Source organism: Hyperolius riggenbachi, chromosome 3, assembly GCF_040937935.1.
Source record: "Hyperolius riggenbachi isolate aHypRig1 chromosome 3, aHypRig1.pri, whole genome shotgun sequence".
NCBI lineage: Eukaryota > Metazoa > Chordata > Amphibia > Anura > Hyperoliidae > Hyperolius > Hyperolius riggenbachi.
In genome coordinates, this window is record NC_090648.1 from 282673301 (window position 1) to 282691675 (window position 18375).

General features: G+C 40.1%; 1 protein-coding gene across 1 annotated transcript in view; it reads right to left on the reverse strand.

The window, feature by feature from the left end:
• Window positions 1-18375, reverse strand: part of CPED1 (cadherin like and PC-esterase domain containing 1) — a 344542-nt gene that overhangs the window by 68814 nt on the left and 257353 nt on the right. Inside the window, exons 16-17 of the mRNA XM_068276408.1 lie at window positions 4812-4929; window positions 2872-3008 (exon numbers count right to left, since the gene is read on the reverse strand). Of these exons, the coding sequence (XP_068132509.1) occupies window positions 2872-3008; window positions 4812-4929 (255 nt within the window). The remainder of the gene's footprint in view (window positions 1-2871; window positions 3009-4811; window positions 4930-18375) is intronic.

The following is an 18375-nucleotide window of genomic DNA, read 5'->3' on the forward strand; positions in this document are numbered from 1 at the left end:
CTAAGTTCACAGTGAAGCTGCATTGCGTTCCTGTAAAAACAGGAACGCAATGCAATGGAGGTGAAAAGTCGCATCACACAGCATGCATGCATTGTGTCGCAGTCCTTGGGTGCTGATCACACCAAGAAACTACTGCATTGTGTCACATACAGTGAAACCTACAGTCATTGAAAAGTATGCTTCATGGCCACTGTTAACGCAGTAACACACTGCATGTACTGCAGTAAGATACTGTAGTATGTGGGATCGAATTGCACCGGATGCACTGTGACAATCACATAGACTTACAATTACAGTGCAACACTACGTGTTAACATGCCTCCATTACACTGCACTGTGAACTCAGCCTTATGACTAGCCAAAATCGATCACATGATCGGTTGAATCCCGATCGGTACACACCATACAATTTTCTGTTAGATTTTCTGTTATGCTGGGCATACACGGCTCGTTTTTGAGCCATTAAGATGGCTTGATAGATAATTTCCTACATGTCCGATCTCCTGCCCGATCGTTTCACCGCTTGATTCCGGATAGAAGTGAATGGAAACAGATAACAAAAACGAGCAGAACATAAGAGAATTTACTGCGGAATCGAGCAGCGAAGCAATCGAGCGGAAGAATCGAGCTGCAAAATCAAGCCCTGTATGCCCAGCATTAGATTTACCTGCCAGATAGATAATTTCCAACATGTTGGAAATTATCTATCTAACCATCTATCTGCCTAGCAATTAGGCATTAAGCTGGCCATACACTGGCCCGATTTGCGGCCGTTTCGACAGCGGATTCGAACACTGGGATCGAATCTGCTGCCAATCGTTCGCGCTAAACGCACCCGCCGATCCGATTTCCTCCCGAAATCGGATCGGTCCGTTGAAAAATACCGTCGATCGCCCGCGGGTAGGGAGTGCGTCGCTAGCGGCGGCCGATCCGATCAGGTATACATTACCTGACGCTGGCTCCCGGGCATCCTCTCCGAGCTGCACCGCACCGCTCTGTTCCTGCTTCCATCCCGGCGTACATTAACTTCCTGTGTCACTGCAGTGACCAGGAAGTACAAATAGAGGGCGCTCTATTTGAACCTCCTGGTCACGGAGTGACACAGTGTACGCTGGGATGCGGTGCGGGGTGCAGCGTGGAGAAGAGGACCCAGAGCCAGCTTTAGGTAATGTATATGGGGGGGAGGGGGACAGGCGGCAGGAGCAGCTCAACAGATTGTGATCGGTTTCAGGCTGAAACCGTTTCACAATCTGATGGCAGTAAAGGCAGCCATACGATCCCTCTCTGATCAGATTCGATCAGATAGGGATCTGTCAGCTGGTCGATCTAATGGCAAATCGACCAGTGTATGGCTCCCTTTACTCTACTCAGCAGGAGATAACCAGAAGACAATGCTCCAGAGATAATGACCAGTCTCACTCTCTACCAGTACTTTACAGAAAATAATGTAATGCTAGGAATACACGGTACGTTTTTGTACCGTGTAACTGAGCCCCTGATGGCTCGATTGATAAAATCCGACGTGCCCGATCACCCGCCGGATCGATTCCATGCTCAATACCACGGGCAGGACAATGTAAGAAAACGAACAGAAGATAAGAAGCGCCCGCGAAGACAAGCGGGAATCGATCCAGGCGCCCGCGGGGACGAGCGGGGATGCGTCGGAATCGATCCAGCGGCTCAATTACACGGTACAAAACGTACCGTGTAATTCCTAGCATAACAGAAAATCTAACAGAAAAAATTACCAGAAAATTATATGGTGTGTACTAGGCATTATGCTGGGAATACACGGTTAGATTTTCCGCTCGATTCTCCCGCTCAATCATTTAGCCGCTCGATTTCCACGGCTGATTCTCTTATCTTCCGCTCGATTTTCTTATCTTTTTCCATTGTCCTCTATGCAGAATCGAGCTGCGAAACGATCGGGTCGAGGGATCGGACGTGTCGGAAATTATCTATTTAGCCATCTAAATGGCTCAGAATGTAACCGTGTATTCCCAGCATTAAGCCCCCTCTACACCATTCAATTCCAGGAGCAATAGATCAAGTTCGATTAGATCGATTAAATCCGACATGACGTCGTGTGATCGATTTGCATTGAAAACTAGCCAAAATCGATCACATGATCGGTTGAATCCCGATCGGACATGTTGGATTTAATTGTTCTAATCGAATTCGATCGATTGTGCCTCGAATTGAATGGTGTAGAGGGGGCTTAACACTGTGTCAGTTTCCACTATTAGGTGACAAGGCGACTTGTGAACTTCTAAATAATTCTAAAAGTAACCTCTTTTGTAGGAATGATCAATAAGTTACAAATAGTTCCACTTTGGTACAGAATTGTGCAAAATTTTGGTGCAAACTTATGCAGCTTGCAAACTAAACTCTTTGATTGGTCCATTACGCTGCATGAATTTGCATCAATGTTTGCATGATTACGCATCCCTACTTTTTAGTAGCACAGCAGTTGCAGTGAGTGCAATAACTTCACATTATAATTCCCAGCAGTTTTGGAAAACTATGAGCAAAATGCTCATCATTAGTGCAGACATCTACATCGCCTACACCAATACCGGTAATTTCCTTTTGTAATTCTGTTTCAGCTCTGTGTAAGAAACAGAGATGGCCAATGTACATACTGTAATACCAGTTCTGAATACAAAGGTAATGCAAATTGTATGCAGTTTGGAATTGGAACAATCAAATTCAGTAGGAAAAACATCTGACTCAGTTCCAAGCTGCATACTAGTTGTATGAAATTTACATACAAGTCAAAATTATTAGCATCTCATTTCCAAGTCTATTAAAAAACAAGAGACTTAGCTAAAAGTAAAAAAAAAAAAAATTCTTGATACAACATATAAAAACCTTTTTGTCCTTGACACACTGCTGTAACTGAGGCCTCTGTAACACCGGGTGATGACACTGATAAGGCTGCCACGTTATTGCCCTCCAATCACATGTCCTGTTATCTGAGCAGCTGAGGCATGGGACAACCCACTGACCTAAAGGAAAACACATGCTTATATAAAGACCCATGACTAAAAATCACACTTCACACTAATTAGTGGAGCACTATGTAAGAAAAGGCAGTGCTCAACACAACTACAATTCCATAAACATTACTAGAGAATTGAAGAACAGACCATAAAATGAATAGAGACGCAAATTTAACTCAACATATTACCCATAACCCAACTTTAAAATCACTAGACCATTGATACAATGCAATGACATTTGTAAAGCGCTTTTTCTCCCATAGGACTCAAAAGGCATAGATATGTCTCAGATCAATACATAGTTGCAGGGTGGACTGTGTGGATTGTGTTACAGAGGAAATAGTCAGGTGGCTTTTCAGTTTGGACTTAAATGGTTCCAGGGATGGAGCTGTCCTGATTGTGTGTAGCAGGAGTTCCAAAGCATAGGGGGAGCATGACAGAAGGCTCCAAAGGTTTTGAGTTGGACTCTGGAGGTGGCCAAGTTATTAGATCCTTTGGATTGTGGAAGGTTTGATGCAGTTGATCAAATCCTAGGTATCCAGGGTCCACATTGTGCAAGGATTTGAATGTCAATAAGCCAATATTGAAGAGACTTCCCTATTTTTTTGGTTAGCCAGTGGAGAGAGTGAAGTATCTGTGTTATGTGGCAATGGGGCGTTTGGCTTGTTAGCAGTCTTGCAGCGGTGTTTGCAGGCGGTCTTTGTTTGGAAAGGCTGTATAGAGAACATTGCAGTAGTCCAGCCATGATGTGATTAAGGTATGAACCATAGTTGGAAGGTCTGCTGGAGGTATGCTGTGATTCATTTTTGCAATTGCTAAGGGACAGTGAAGACTGGGAGCCCTCAGTCACCATATACACATTAAAGAGCATCTCCGGCCAAAAAAAAGGTTTGAATGGCAATACATATATGTAGTTTATGCACTGTGTACAGTTAGATGAACATACAGTATAAAGTTTACACCTGGTACATCATAGTGGATAGAGCAGACACACATTTATATCTGTAGTAGCACTTCCTTATTTCTGCCAAAGTACACCCTCAGCATTGGGTCCTCCCCTCCAGCCTGGTTCCCTCCCCTGCCCCTCCCTTTCCTGCTCTCTGCCTGCCTGGATCAAATTACTCATCTCTCTTCACAATGTGTAATAGAGAGAAGAGATAGCAGAACTGCTGCCTGTCTTATCGTGTCTGTTTGCTATGATTCTTATTTCAGATGTATGTCTGCCTGCCTGGATTAGATCACATGGACATGGGGTGTGGAGTTATGACATCAGTCCCCCAGAATCCTTTGCACCTATGGTTTGAAAAGAAAAAAAATCACCCTGGCCCAATTTCACACTGGGGGCGGGGATTTCAAGACCTTATATGGAATACGGACCTTGGGGGTGAGAAAATCACACTTTATTATGTGTGATTTTATATATCTTGGCAAATTAGGTTTAAAGTAAACTTTAATTTATAATGTAGGTACACTTTAATAGAAGGGCTGATTTGCATACATGTCACCTCCACACATCCATCCTCCAACACAGCCACACTCACAGTGTAAATCATGTGCCATAAAGTGGGAGGGGAATTACCAATTTCAACAGAAGTAGTTAAAACAGCGGCTGTCTCCCAGTGGTTATCATTGGTTCACTGAGGCATACACTGGTTTAATTTTAAACAGTATATTTTAAATTTTGCATTATAATACATTTCTCTAAGTCATCATCAAATTAAATGGCCAAATTTTAATTGTAAAATATACTATTCAGGAAGGAATGCATGGAAAACAAGATAAACATTTGCAGTGCTCATCTTTACATACCTTTAGCATCTCCAGTGTGACACTGATTTTGCCACGCTTGTAAAATATTAGACATTGTGTCATTGGAAATATTCTGTAGTCCACATGGTTCCTTCTCATTAATAATTAAACCACAATCCTGTAAGAAAAAAAAAGTATATTTCAAGCACTTGTTTATATAACTGATCTCCCGGTTCATCTTATGTCTTTAATTATTCATACAACTGGGGGTCCTTCATGATGCCTACCCCTATACATACCCCACCGCACAAACACCCTCCCTAATGCTTAACCCTAACCGCACACCCCATGCACAAACACCCTTACTGACCCTAACCGCCCCCCTGCAAAAACTCCCTTCCTGACGCCTAACCACTGGAAAAAAAAGAAAATTATCGGGTGACCAAACTGTGGCGCAAAGAAATAAACACCCCTACCCCGCAAAAAACAATGATTATCGGGCCCTGACATAGTGACATGATCCAGCCCATGTGTAGATCAGAGACACTGCATGCTGAGAGGGGTGGAGCTAGGTGGTAGAGTCGATAGAGGGGCACTTAGTCTATGCCTACGGTGACAGCCCGCTATTAGCTCAAGCGTATATTGGTATGCCTGGGTATACAATACCCATATAAGTTAGTTCAATAATCATTATTAATTCCATTATAACAACAAAGGAAAACAAAAACACTAAAAAAAACAATGTAGTGGATCTCTTTTTCTCCTTTATACAGTGTACTATTGTTGGTCCCTGGGCTTTACAGACCAGTCAACTTTGCTAGGTGCAAGCTTCCTGTTTGCAGAAAGTGATGCGAGTTCTTGAATGTAAATTTTTACACAAATACCAATGCACTGCCTGCTGCACTCTTTGCGCGTTTGCATAAAGTCAATAGGAGCGCCAAAATAAAAATTGCATAAAGTATGGTGCTATACGATTTCCTTGCAATTCCTCTGTTTTAAAGGGGACCTAAACTGAGAGGGATATGGAGGTTTCCTTTTAAACAATACCATTTGCTTGGCAGTCCTGCTGATCTCTTTGGCTGCAGTGGTGGCTGAATCACACACCTGAAACAAGCATGCAGCTGATCCAGTCTGACTTCAGTCAGAGCACCTGATCTGCATGCTTGTTCAGGGACTGAGGCTATAAGTATTAGAGACACAGGAGCAGCAGAAGAGTCAGGCAACTGGTATTATTTTAAAAGGAAAAATCCATATCCTTCTCAGTTTAGGTTTCCTTTAACAATTTCATGGCCAATCCAACGGGGAACAACCACAAATTTAAAGAATGCACAAAATTTAAGTTCAAAGTTGCCATTGCATCACTGTGCGTTTGCAGAGACAGGCCCTAAGTCAGTGGCGTAGCTAAGTAGCTGTGGGCCCTGATGCAAGTTTTACATTGGGCCACCCAATGCACTCTATACATAAAATTTGATATTACGCACTAAAACCTGCCAATGGCAATTACAGTGTCAGAGGTGCAAGAAGGGGAGGGAGAACAGTTTGTTAATGATTACCACTATTCAAAGTATTTATAGAAGTGATTATTATGAGCACAGGACCAATAGAGAGCTAATATTGCAGTTAAGGGATGGCCCTTCGGGGCCCCTCTGGCCCAAGGGCCCCGATGCGGTCGCTAACTTTGCACTCCCTATTGCTACGCCCCTGCACTAAGTACAGATTCCAGGCCAGAATATTATGTTCCGTTTGTGTTTATACTCAGCTTTTTAGATTGATAGCTGGCTGCAAATTAAAATAGAAAGTTAATGTTTTACCAATAATGGAAAGGTCTTAAGGTCTCTTTTAATAGCAAAAAGCATGAAAACATTTTTGTAGCACTCATGGTTGTTCATTGAAAATGGTCATCAATCATTCTAAATCAGCTGTCAGTATTGCTTGCGAATTTTCACCAAAGTGATTTTCGCATCGAAAATGGCATTTTCTGTTTGGAGAAAAATCATTATTGTTACCACAAAAAAACAAAAAATAATTTATTTTTAGCGTGAAAATTCACGAATAAGATTTCCGGTAGCATTTTTACTTGAAAGTTGAATAAACATTATTTTTGTGAAAATGTATGCGAAAAGAATATTGGCATTTTCCCTCATCACTGGCTATATAATACTATATAGTTCATAGCACATCCTAGAACTGATCACTTTAGGAAGGGCTCTTTGATCCTTTGGATGGGTTGGAATTTACTTTGTGCAGTTCCACATTGTGCAGTGATGAGCTTAGGCACATATTTATCTCTAGTTTTTGAATATATCCCTTATTTTCATTGTAACTTTGCAATGCGTAAGTCCATTCAGTTGCACACATATTTCTTACTGGTTTTCCTATGCAAGAACTAGCAATGTGTTATCATTCATGGGTTAATGAACTTCACTGACAGTTAGTAAACATACCCATGGCTATGTTCTGCAGCAGCCTTTCCACTGTCTGGCTAACCCTAGTGAACCTGCATAATGGCCTGTGTATGCAGACCTGGCATACTTGTCACAATAGACCATGTGCTAGCCATAAAAATACTTTGCTTTGTTTCTGTCCTCTTGTCTGTTCGCTAACAGGTCAATAGACTATAAAGCTACATTTGTTTAGCTAAGTAAAAGCTACTGGTTCATTAGCAGAAATCTAATACTTACAATGTTCTCTAAGGCCCGGTTCACATTAGCGGTTGTTTGCCAAACGGACCGGATGACCTGACCGGATCCGATCCGGATCCGGTCAGGTTGCATCAGGTGGTAATCAGGATGCGATCCGGATCCGTTTGGCAAAGTTAACGTAAAAAAAAAAAAAAAGGTTGGGGTCTGGGAGGTCAGCAGAAGGGGGACCTGTGGAATCAGGCCCTCTGCTGTTTAGCACTCACCTCCACCTCCGACATGCTGCCAACATCCTGCCAACACCTCCAGCTCGTGCTGCTCCACTCCAAAATGCTTGCCCATGTGTCCCCAGCCAATATCGCCGCAAAAATCCGCATAGGAAGTGGGGTAGAACATCCGGATTTCTCAGCCAGTGTGTTGTGCGGCCTCCGGTTCCCATCTGTTTGTATTGGCCGGATGGTGCAGTCCGGCTCCGCCCCGGATACGGCTGCCGGAGGGGCCGGATGAAAAAATAGCGCATGTTGGAACGGAGGCCGGAGTCCGGATCCGGCCCGGATCCGGTCCGGCTCCGGTTCTGCAGAACGGACCCATGTGAACGGACGCATAGGCTTTAATTGCTATGCCGTGCGTCCGTTCCGTCCGTTCTGCAGGCGGTGCGGCTCCGGCACGGCGATTCCGGAGGGCCACCGCAAGTGTGAACCGGGCCTAAAGCGGTGTCTTCTGATGATCAGTGATATCACTGGGATTCCAAGTAGACATACTTGTATTGTAAAGTCATTAATTTTATGACTCAGTAAATCAATATGAAAAGGAAAAACTGTCCTGCTTTCATTCTTTGACTCTCCCTATATTTTTAATTTTATACAAGTTGTAATCAACATTTAAATGTTTTAAATGTTGTAATCACAGCTGATCACCCACATTTAGCTGAAATGTTACTTAGTTACTTAGTTTTGGACAGAGTTAATAGCTGGTTCCTGTCACCTAGACAGGAAGTGGAGTAAATCTTCCTGGCAGCGACCAGGATAGCAAGAAAAAAATATCCATACTAAACAATTTACAAAAAATGTTGCCCCAAAATCCCCCCACAAAAAATACCCTTGAGAAATGACAATCAGATGAAACAAGATAATATGATTGCTTCTGCTATGCTACCTTTTACATTGGCATATACAGTATAATTGCTTGTTCAATGAATAATAAAAACAATTCCATGCAGAATGTAAATAATTAACACATAAAAAAGATCAAAGCAGAAATAATATTGTTAAATTTACAGTGCTGAATTTGAACATATATTTCTAATTTTTATTCATAAAAGTTATTTTTTTTTAGTATATATTACTGTGTATTAATTTTATATACACCATCCACTATACCAGCGGTTCTCAACATTATACGAATACCATGTGTTGAGAACCTAGGCACTATACTACAGTACACTGTACATTTCCCAGTATATGTCTTCGGACAGATGCTAAAAACCTAACCCAGCACTGATTCTAGAGCTTGGAGTATAAAAAGGTCAAATAGTTATTAAATTAGGTCATTAAAATATACCATATATCATTATTTATTTCTTTTGCACTTTTTTCTAATTTTTCCATTTTCTTTTTGCAAAGATCTAATTTTAAGCAAAGAAGTTTGTTTCTAAAAATACTTAGCACATGACTGAATCGAAGAAATAAACATATGCTCACTTCAGCAGTAGTCCAACACTATGATGTCTAATATTTTTTTTATAAAATCTTTCCTGTTTGTGACAACGTGATGTACTATGGACAGCTCATTTTTTCCACCTCTGCTGCAGTGCTTCATTGTTCCCATGGACAGAGTATCCTACTGCCACACTGTAAAGCAAAACACAGACTCCTGAGCTAGTCTAATATCCAACTGCGATGTCCACTTGGAGCCATGAGGTCTGGGCACGCCGTGTAGATATTTAGCAATGTTACTCCAACTAACATTAACATCAGACAGTTTTGCCCTTGCATAGAAACAATTTGCACAGGGCTTCACACAACAGCCTCAAATTCCTAAGTGGCTTGTGACTGCTCTCAACAAAGTGCTACAGGACAACTTAACAGGGATTTTCTTGTTCATACTTATGCTCAGGTATATACTTAACTCCCTCTGTAATAAAGAAGGTGGGGATTTGCACAGGTTATTAGTATTAACTATATCCTCAGGCTTTAGTTAAAAAACTAATTTGCTGAATTTGCTACACTAATAGAGTTTTAAATCATCTTTACAAAAAAAGTACTCTTTTCCTTAAGAGAGCAAATAAATGGGATCATCCTGATTCAAAACCTTCTTCATTTACTGAATACAAAAATAAGATTTTACTCAACTTAAATAATACATTATTATGAATAAAATACCTTCTATTTAATTTCTAGGTAAGATTCTTATTTTACCTCCTACTCAGTTAAGAAATCAATAAAGCAATTGGCAAGTTAGTCAAATTGATTGTAAACATATTCAAAAAGTTAGGATATTACACTTCTGAGTTATATATTTCAGCAAACGACGTGCCCTCTACGTAACTTATGCTTTGCCGCCTCCTACAAGGAATTAAAGTCAAACTCTGGAATCCCATGAAGTCCCTTGCACACATTCCTTACCATCTTCCTATTGCATATACTGTAAAACTTTCAGAAAATAAAGCTTGTAAATACCTTTTTGCTATCCTGATAACATCACAGTTACAGCCTCATTGCACTATAATGGCAGCAGGGCTAATGAGAGGGATTACTGTTCTGCTTCTTGCACCAAATACTTGTTAAACACTGGACAATACTTCCCATGATCCCTAGCAGTGACAATTAGTTGTTAGATGACAATTGGCTGTTAGATAGCTGATGGCAATTTTTTGCTTTCTTGACCATCATGTGACAATAGAAAAAGTAAGCTCATAGTAAGTAATACCCAGCTACACCAAACGTGAAAAATATAACAGATGAGCAAAGATACAATATTTTTATTAAAATCTGGATGTATTTTGATACACCTTTTTCCCTTATAATACATATACATTATAGAGAAATCTAGTGTAGTAGCATGGCATCACCAATTTAACGATCACAATATTTGTAGAGTTCTTAGAATTCTGGTGAAGATATACTGCAGTCCTTGAGAGATATAAGAAGCTAGAATGTAGTTCACTTTGAAAGCCACTACATATCATAAAAATAGAAGTTTTTGATGCATTCACTTCTTTACTGTGTATATTTTTTAACTTACACCCTTTCCTGACTTTTAGGGTACATGTAAGGATAGTGAGGGTGCCCATCAAAATGATGTATTAACAGAAAAGCCTAAGAGGCTGAAAGTGGTATGTTGTTTATTGTGTGTATTCATGTGTTTAAGGCAGGGTTCACAGTACGATGGATGCACAATGGTGCATTCCAAGTGTGTCCGTCCATCACGGGGTCCACCGCAGCTGGTCACACTGGCACCATTGTACATTCATCGCCATATACCGCTCCTGTTTCTCTTCCGCCACCCGGGTTGCTGCTGCTGCTTCTGTTAAGGACAAGTGTCACAATACTGGTGTGAATCCCGGCAGAAGAACACTGCTGGAACTTCCCACTGCACTGAAATAAACCTATAGGAATCCTTCCTCCTTAGGTAGGATTAATATTGTCCCATTGACTGGACCATCAGTATTTCAGGGATTGTCCGCAGCAGAGGCAGAAGATGACAGATGAAGGCAGAAGAGAAGGCAGACGATGGCGAAAGAAGGTGATAGATCAAGTCAGAAGTAGGTGTGCGAACTGGAGAATGTATACTGGGATTGGCCTGGTAAGAATGGACACTGTTCATTCTCATAAGCTTATATTGATTCCATCAGCATCCGCTGCATCTATAATCCGTCTCCATGATTATTGCGTAACAGCCTTCAGTTCCACTCATCAGAACTGAACAAATGGAACCATTTCAAATGGATGTATGTGAACTGATCCTAACTGATCCTATTGCCTTGCATAGGATCCTTTCGCATGTCCATTGATCTGCTCGGTTCCACGCCAATAAATGGAATGATTTTAATGACATTAAAGCCTAATACTCAAAGGCTGCTCTGTAAGGTGCAAGTTCCCGGATGAATCGGAATGTCACATGTGCTCCACATAAAAAAAATTACAAGTGAGCCCAAGTTTGGTTGTCTAAAGTGATGCCATAATCAAAAACTGCATCTTAAATGCACATATGATTCTCATAGTGTATACCTGCTCCAAGACAACCATTGCTCTATAGACAGTATGGCGATGTAGATAGCACTCTTGCCATAAAGAACAAGAGTCCTAGTTTAAAATCTCAACTAGGATGCTATTTGCATGGAGTTTGTACGCTCTCCCAGTATTTGAGTGGGGTTCTACAGGACAGGCTGATTTCATCCCATATCCCAAAAAGATATGGACAAGTTAATTGGTTGCCTTCCTAAATTACCCTTAGACAATGGTTGGGACATTATTTAGACTATCACTTGGGTGGGAGTTAGAGTGTGAGTGCCTCTGAGGATGAACAGTTAGTGCTATTACTGTAATGTGCTTCCGACAGCCAAGCTTAATGTGGTGGGTGTGAGAGAGCTTGAAATTCACACTGTATTTCCACTTTATGTTATACAACAATATAAAATGATGATTTTTTAAAATCTAGTCAACACAAATATTTTTTATAGAAAATATGTGATAAAATGCGAATCTTATAAAAATAAATGCGTAAGTGTGATGAAGTGTGACACCACAATAAGCAACAGTCAGCTTGCAGTTAACATTTTATGTATCTGTGAAGTTAGTAAAAAGTAGTGTAGTACCATCCACAGCCCTGTAACTTTCCCCAAAGATGAAAGACTCACTGACCTCAAGCATATTTGCAGACTGTCAGTCAAAACTGAGATGAGAAGGACTGTAGGCAGCAAAAATGATTAGGTAGTTTTCACAGTGTCTGTTACTAGAGAGCCTGGAGCCTCATATTTTAACTGCAATGTCTGGACCAAAATGAAAAGTCATAGCCAGGGATTCACCATAACAACATAACCTTGTGTGTCGATGACTTTGTGTGAGAAGTGTGTAAATGAAGCCGTCTCAACTGGGTTTGATTGAGTACTTTAGAAAGAATATTAGAGGCATGTGTATATCAGTGAAAGCTCTCATTTATCCACGTCATATCATTGCCTAAGAAAAAGTTAGGTGGCTTCAAATGGATACCTGTTAGACGTTTCATCATGCCCACAGAGCAATTTCTTCAATTCAAATGTGAGAAGGAGATGCCTAGGCAGTTACAAGTACAGGCAATCCACAGCCAACATACACAGCTAACCGCTTGGTGGATCGGTCAAAACCAGCCTTATCAGCCTGCCGACAGACTGTACACACGGCAAACTGTCAGAACGGCCACCCCGCGGGCGGGTCTGACGACCCGTAGTTGAAGAAATCAGGTGTGTGTATGCACCCTTATGCTTACCTAGACAATTCAAGGTCAATAGTCAATGCATGAGGCAGGCAGATATTCAGATATAAAACAATAAATATCTGCACAAAAATGTCAGTTAGATAAACTATTGGCGGGAGTAAGTGAATTTATCAGTGCTTATAACTGCTTAGGTATATACGTCTTTCATTCATTCAACGGAAACCTCATTCTTTCTCTCTGGACAGTGGCATATGTATTTACATAACTTCAATACCAAATTCACCCATCAGCTGAACTCAGTGGGCTTGATTCACTAAGACAAATAGCATCCCTGATCAAAGTTAACACGCCTTATCAAAGTTAACACGCCTTATCAGAGTAGCATAGCGAGCGCTACGAACTCGCAGGTGCTCAAGGCAGGACGAGTCGTGCTCTCGTCATTGTCAATTAGCAGGCATAAGTTCGTAGATGAGACTCCATCGTCTCATACTCCTTCCTGGTGTCTTACTCACTGCCACATCTATCACCTCTGCTGTCTTCAGATACTTCTCTAGTCCTACAGTGTCTGGTTTACTGGCCAGTACCTGTCTGAACATCTAGACCTGGAATTGTCAATAGATGGTAGTATTGTTGTTATTCTCCAAAACCTTCTGTGCAATGTCTCATGAAGAAGGATTAGCCCACAATCTGTCCTGTACATGTCATCTACTTGGTTGTGTTATTCAGTATGCTGTATGCTGTTCTAGCCTGCATCTTACAACCTACCACTTTGTAGTGGACTGTCTCCATCTGCATCTTTGGTCCTGATCCTGAATAGTGTAGTAGATCACCACTTCTATGGCTCTGATGCATAGCATCTGTTCTTGTGCTGCTATGATTAGTTCTTTAGCACTATCTTTGAGTTAAGCACTTTTCAGTTACTGGTAAAACTACCCAGCATCAGCCACCCAAGCTATCTGTGGATGATACATACAAGGATGATGTCACTAAGACTTCCAAGCCTTCTGGGGTAGTCTAATAGTCTACAGCTAAACCCTTATTATTGACTGATATAAACTATATGGGAATTGCTGCCTTGGCCCCTTAATAGTAGACCATTAATAACATGGCCAGGTTTCAAAAATCCCTTATGTTCACCAATAATCTTCAGCCCAGCAGAATCTTATTAAATCAGAACTATGTATTAGAATAAATTCTCACAGCAGCTGTAAAGCTCCCTATGAATACTGGATGATGATTGCTGAATCCAGTACAGGAGCTGTTCATCCTCCTTTAGCTTGATTCAGAAAGTACTTGAACTTGTTTCAGTGAATAAATTATAGTAAGTTTTGAGACAAAAAAAATTTAAATTAACAATAAACAAGTCTAAATTAAGTGTTTTTAATTAATTTAAAGCACAATGGAATGATGGAGTATTCTTAACTCAAGAATTGTTTCTATCAGACTCAAAGCACTTGAAAGCTGCAGCCACTAAGGATGTGCTTGCTTACTGAATAGGAACAGCCAAGATTTGAACTCTGGTCTCCTCTGTCAGAGGTGGTGCCCCTAACCAGTACACTATCCAGCTACTGTAGATGATGTTATCCACAAGATAAGTTAGGTGGCAAACACCATCCTTCATAAAGGATTAAACACTATAGTGATGGAGATTAACAATCAGCCAAAACTTTTTTTCAGTTCAGTCATTACCAAGGTGGGTATAAAGAATTCAGCTGAAACATTCAATTTCCACTTTTTATTTTTTTCAATGATAATGATTGACTGGATAAAAAGATAATGCACCATCAGCTGTGTTCAGATTTTTTTGTGTGAAAAAATGGAATAATATATAGTGGATTGATTTCATTTTTCAAACAACCAAGAAAATGAATTGAATTAAAAAAAATCTAAAAAACAAAAATAAATCTAAAAAAAATTGTATAGTGTGTCACCCCCTTTGTAGTGATCATGTTATCAGAAAATATTTTCTTCATACCAACATCCCCTTTGCTATGGCTAGCATTAATTTACATTTCATACATCTATTCTTGATTGAAAAGCCTGAAACATTCATTGTGTGATGTAAGAACAGAACATAGTGATCATAGTGATACAATACATTGCAGTATTGATCCACTTCACTAATGCACCCTGAGGAGATCCTGAATAAGCACTACCAGGCATATTCATCTGAATGGAGACCCTTTGGTAAACACTGACTGTACAGGCAGGATTGGCCTGATAATGCCTTCATATCTCCAAGGAAAAGACAAATACCTCTATCCTTTGCCTCAAAAATTCCACTAGACTGATTGATGATTGGAAAACATAATCATAAGGCTATCTGTAATGAAAGAGACTGATCATTTTTTGCACAAGCAAATACAAGAATATACATAATAAGTAACAATGTTATATGCGTTCACCATGTCATTTTTAACAGTGTCATATGGAAGATCATTAAACTTTTCTGTGAGTCTCTTTAGTAGATTATAAATTATAATTTTGACAGGCAAAGTTATATTTTTCCGAACCGCTCGACATTGCCACCTGGGAAATTTAAAATTTCATGTTAAAATTTCCAGTGTTGCTTGTGTTGATATTTATGCATTATTCATAGAGATATTTATGAAAACTATTCCTAAAATATGGTGAAAGTTAAAGTGCTGACTCACAGAAATGTTACATTCTAATCAAAATGCATGAGACTTTTTTCTTATTCAGAATGTTTAATTAGTTTTTGCTCTAGTGTGTGATTTATTAAGTAAATTAATTAATTCAATTCTATATAGTTGTATTCATACGTGTTGTGCACAGTTTTCTTTAACCCATTTAGGAGGACCTGAGAAAGCTTTCATTACTGAATTTATTTGAACACTGAGGCAAAATTAATAATAATAATAATATAATTATTTAGTATTTACCTAGCGTTGGCATCTTTTGCAGAATTGTACAGAGTACATAGTCTTGTCACTTTTGTCCCTCAGAGGGGCCCACAATCTAATTACTGCCATAGTCACATGTCCATTACAGTCTAGGGCTAATTTTAGGGGGAAGCCAATTAATGTATCTGTATGTTTTTGGGGTGTGGGAGGAAACTGGAGTGCCAGGAGGAAACCCACACAGACACGGAGAGACCATACAAACTCTGTGCAGATAGCACCCTGGCTGGGGTTCGAACTGGGGACCCAGCACTGCAAGGTGAGAGTGCTATCCACTGGATGTGGCATTGTTCTGCACAGTGTGAACCAATAGCCTTATTCAAATTCTTTACAATATTACATTTTAGTTTCATTTTTCCGAAATAATATAGATTTAATACATAACAAAAGTGTAAAAAACATACATTTCCTTCCACTTACACCATCTTTCACATATGTTTGTGAAAATGAATGCCTAAAATGCAGTGGCTGGATGGTGTAATGGTTAAGGGCTCTGCCTCTGACGCAGGAGACCAGGGTTCGAATCTCGGCTCTGCCTGTTCAGTAAGCCAGCACCTATTCAGAAGGAGACCTTAGGCAAGTCTCCCTAGCACTACTACTGCCTATAGAGCGTGTCCTAGTGGCTGCAGCTCTGGCGCTTTGAGTCCGCCAGGAGAAAAGCGCGTTATAAATGTTGTTTATCTAAAATAAAATGATCCTATATTCTTCAGTGGTTTATGTTTAAAAATATATGCAGAGCATGTGCCTCACCAAAGTGCCGCTTAACTAAGTATTTGTGAAACATATTACATGCAGTTTTCTTTACAGTTATATTAAGCAGGAAAGGGCTTCTAAACTGGACATTAGGACCTGAGCATTTTAGTCACCATCCTGACCACCACAGGAAGATTCTTTAGTTGTATAAACTGAAGTGAGGGCACATTGTCTGGCCCAGAAAGCGAGTTGTGATACAGATAACTATGGGCTGTTTTTCAACCCACAGTGGAGCTAAGGCAAAATATGTTATCCTGGTTTTCTGAGAAGGGGGGTAGGTTGGGTCTCTGCATGGGCTCTACTACTGTTTCCATAGGAAGGATTCATTTTCTCTCTCTTAGTGTCACTGCAAAAAAAAAAAAAAAAAGTGTTGGTCCTTAAAGGCAGTGTTCCCCAACCCTGTCCTCAAGGCCCACCAACAGTGCATGTTTTGTGGAAACCCACTGAGGTAGTTAATCAGCTCTACTGAGACACTAATTACCTCACCTGTGCATGTTTGTGGTTTTATGCAAAACATGTACTGTTGGTGGGCCTTGAGAACAGGGTTGGGGAGCTCTGCTCTAAGGTGTCTAACCTTTGGAGAATGCACATTTTTTTTGTTTACTTAACCACTTCACCTCCAGGGGTTTTCCCCTTAAAAAAACAGAGCATTTTCCCCTTAAAAAAACAGAGCATTTTCACCTGTCAGCCCTCCTTCTATTCATTCGTCCTATAACTTTATTACTACTTATCACAACAACATGATCTATACCTTGTTTTTTTCACCACTAATTAGGCTTTCTTTGGGGGGGGGGGGGTTACTTTTTGCGAAGAATGATTTTATTCTAAATGTGTTTTAACAGGAAAAATAAGAAAAAAAATGGGAAAAAAATAATTTCTCAGTATCTGGCCATTTATAGTTTTAAAATAATACATGCTACCGTGATTAAAACCCACACATTTTATTTGCCCATTTGTCTTGGTTATTGCAGCATTTACAATTTTTCCCTATTTGGAAATAAAGGTGAATTTTTTCAGTTTTGCTTCCACCCCTAATTACAAGGCCATAATTTATAAAGTAATATTAATAACCCCTGTTGACATACATATTAAAAAAAAGTTCAGTCTCTAAGGTAACTTTTTATGTATTTTTTTTAATTGTAAATTTTTTTTAAATTGGGTAAATATAAACATTGTAATTGGGTAAATGTAAACATTGGTCTTTTTATTTAAAAAAAAAAAAAAAAATTTAGATGTAATTTTACTTTTTGGCCACAAGATGTCCTCACGTAAAACTTCCCTATGCATAGTATTACTATGCAAAGAGGGAGCAATACGTGGACGTCTAACTATCGGGTTTTGTGAATGATGGCGCCATCTCATAGACAGCGGCAATCATTCACACAGAGACTTAGATCAATGAATGGGAATGAGCATTCATTGATCTCCCGGCTAACAGTCGGCAGCAGTATTGTTGGCGGCGGGAACGCATGGGGGGGGGGGGTGAGCAGGAGTGCACGGCGGGGAGGGATGTGGCAGCTACGTCCCAGCAAGAAGATATGGGGAAATGCAGGGATGTAGTTACTCGTTGTGGGGGAGGGGAAGTGATTAAGGGCATTTCTTCCTTTAATGAACATGTCACTTTTTCACTAATTCACAGAAAGCTGTGAACTACATAGAGTGCCGTATACAGCAGTGGAGCAAAGTGACAACTCAACAGGCATTGTTGAACATCACATCTTGCTATATGCAAAGGCAACCATCTTCCACAAGCACCAAATGATAAAATGAAGCCAGCACAGCAAGCAATCTCTTGGATAAAAACAAGCAGCTGCTTTAATGGGATGAGTTTACTTTTCTTCTTCTTTTTATACAAGAATCTTACTTTACTAAGTCAAATAATTCAAAGGGGATACT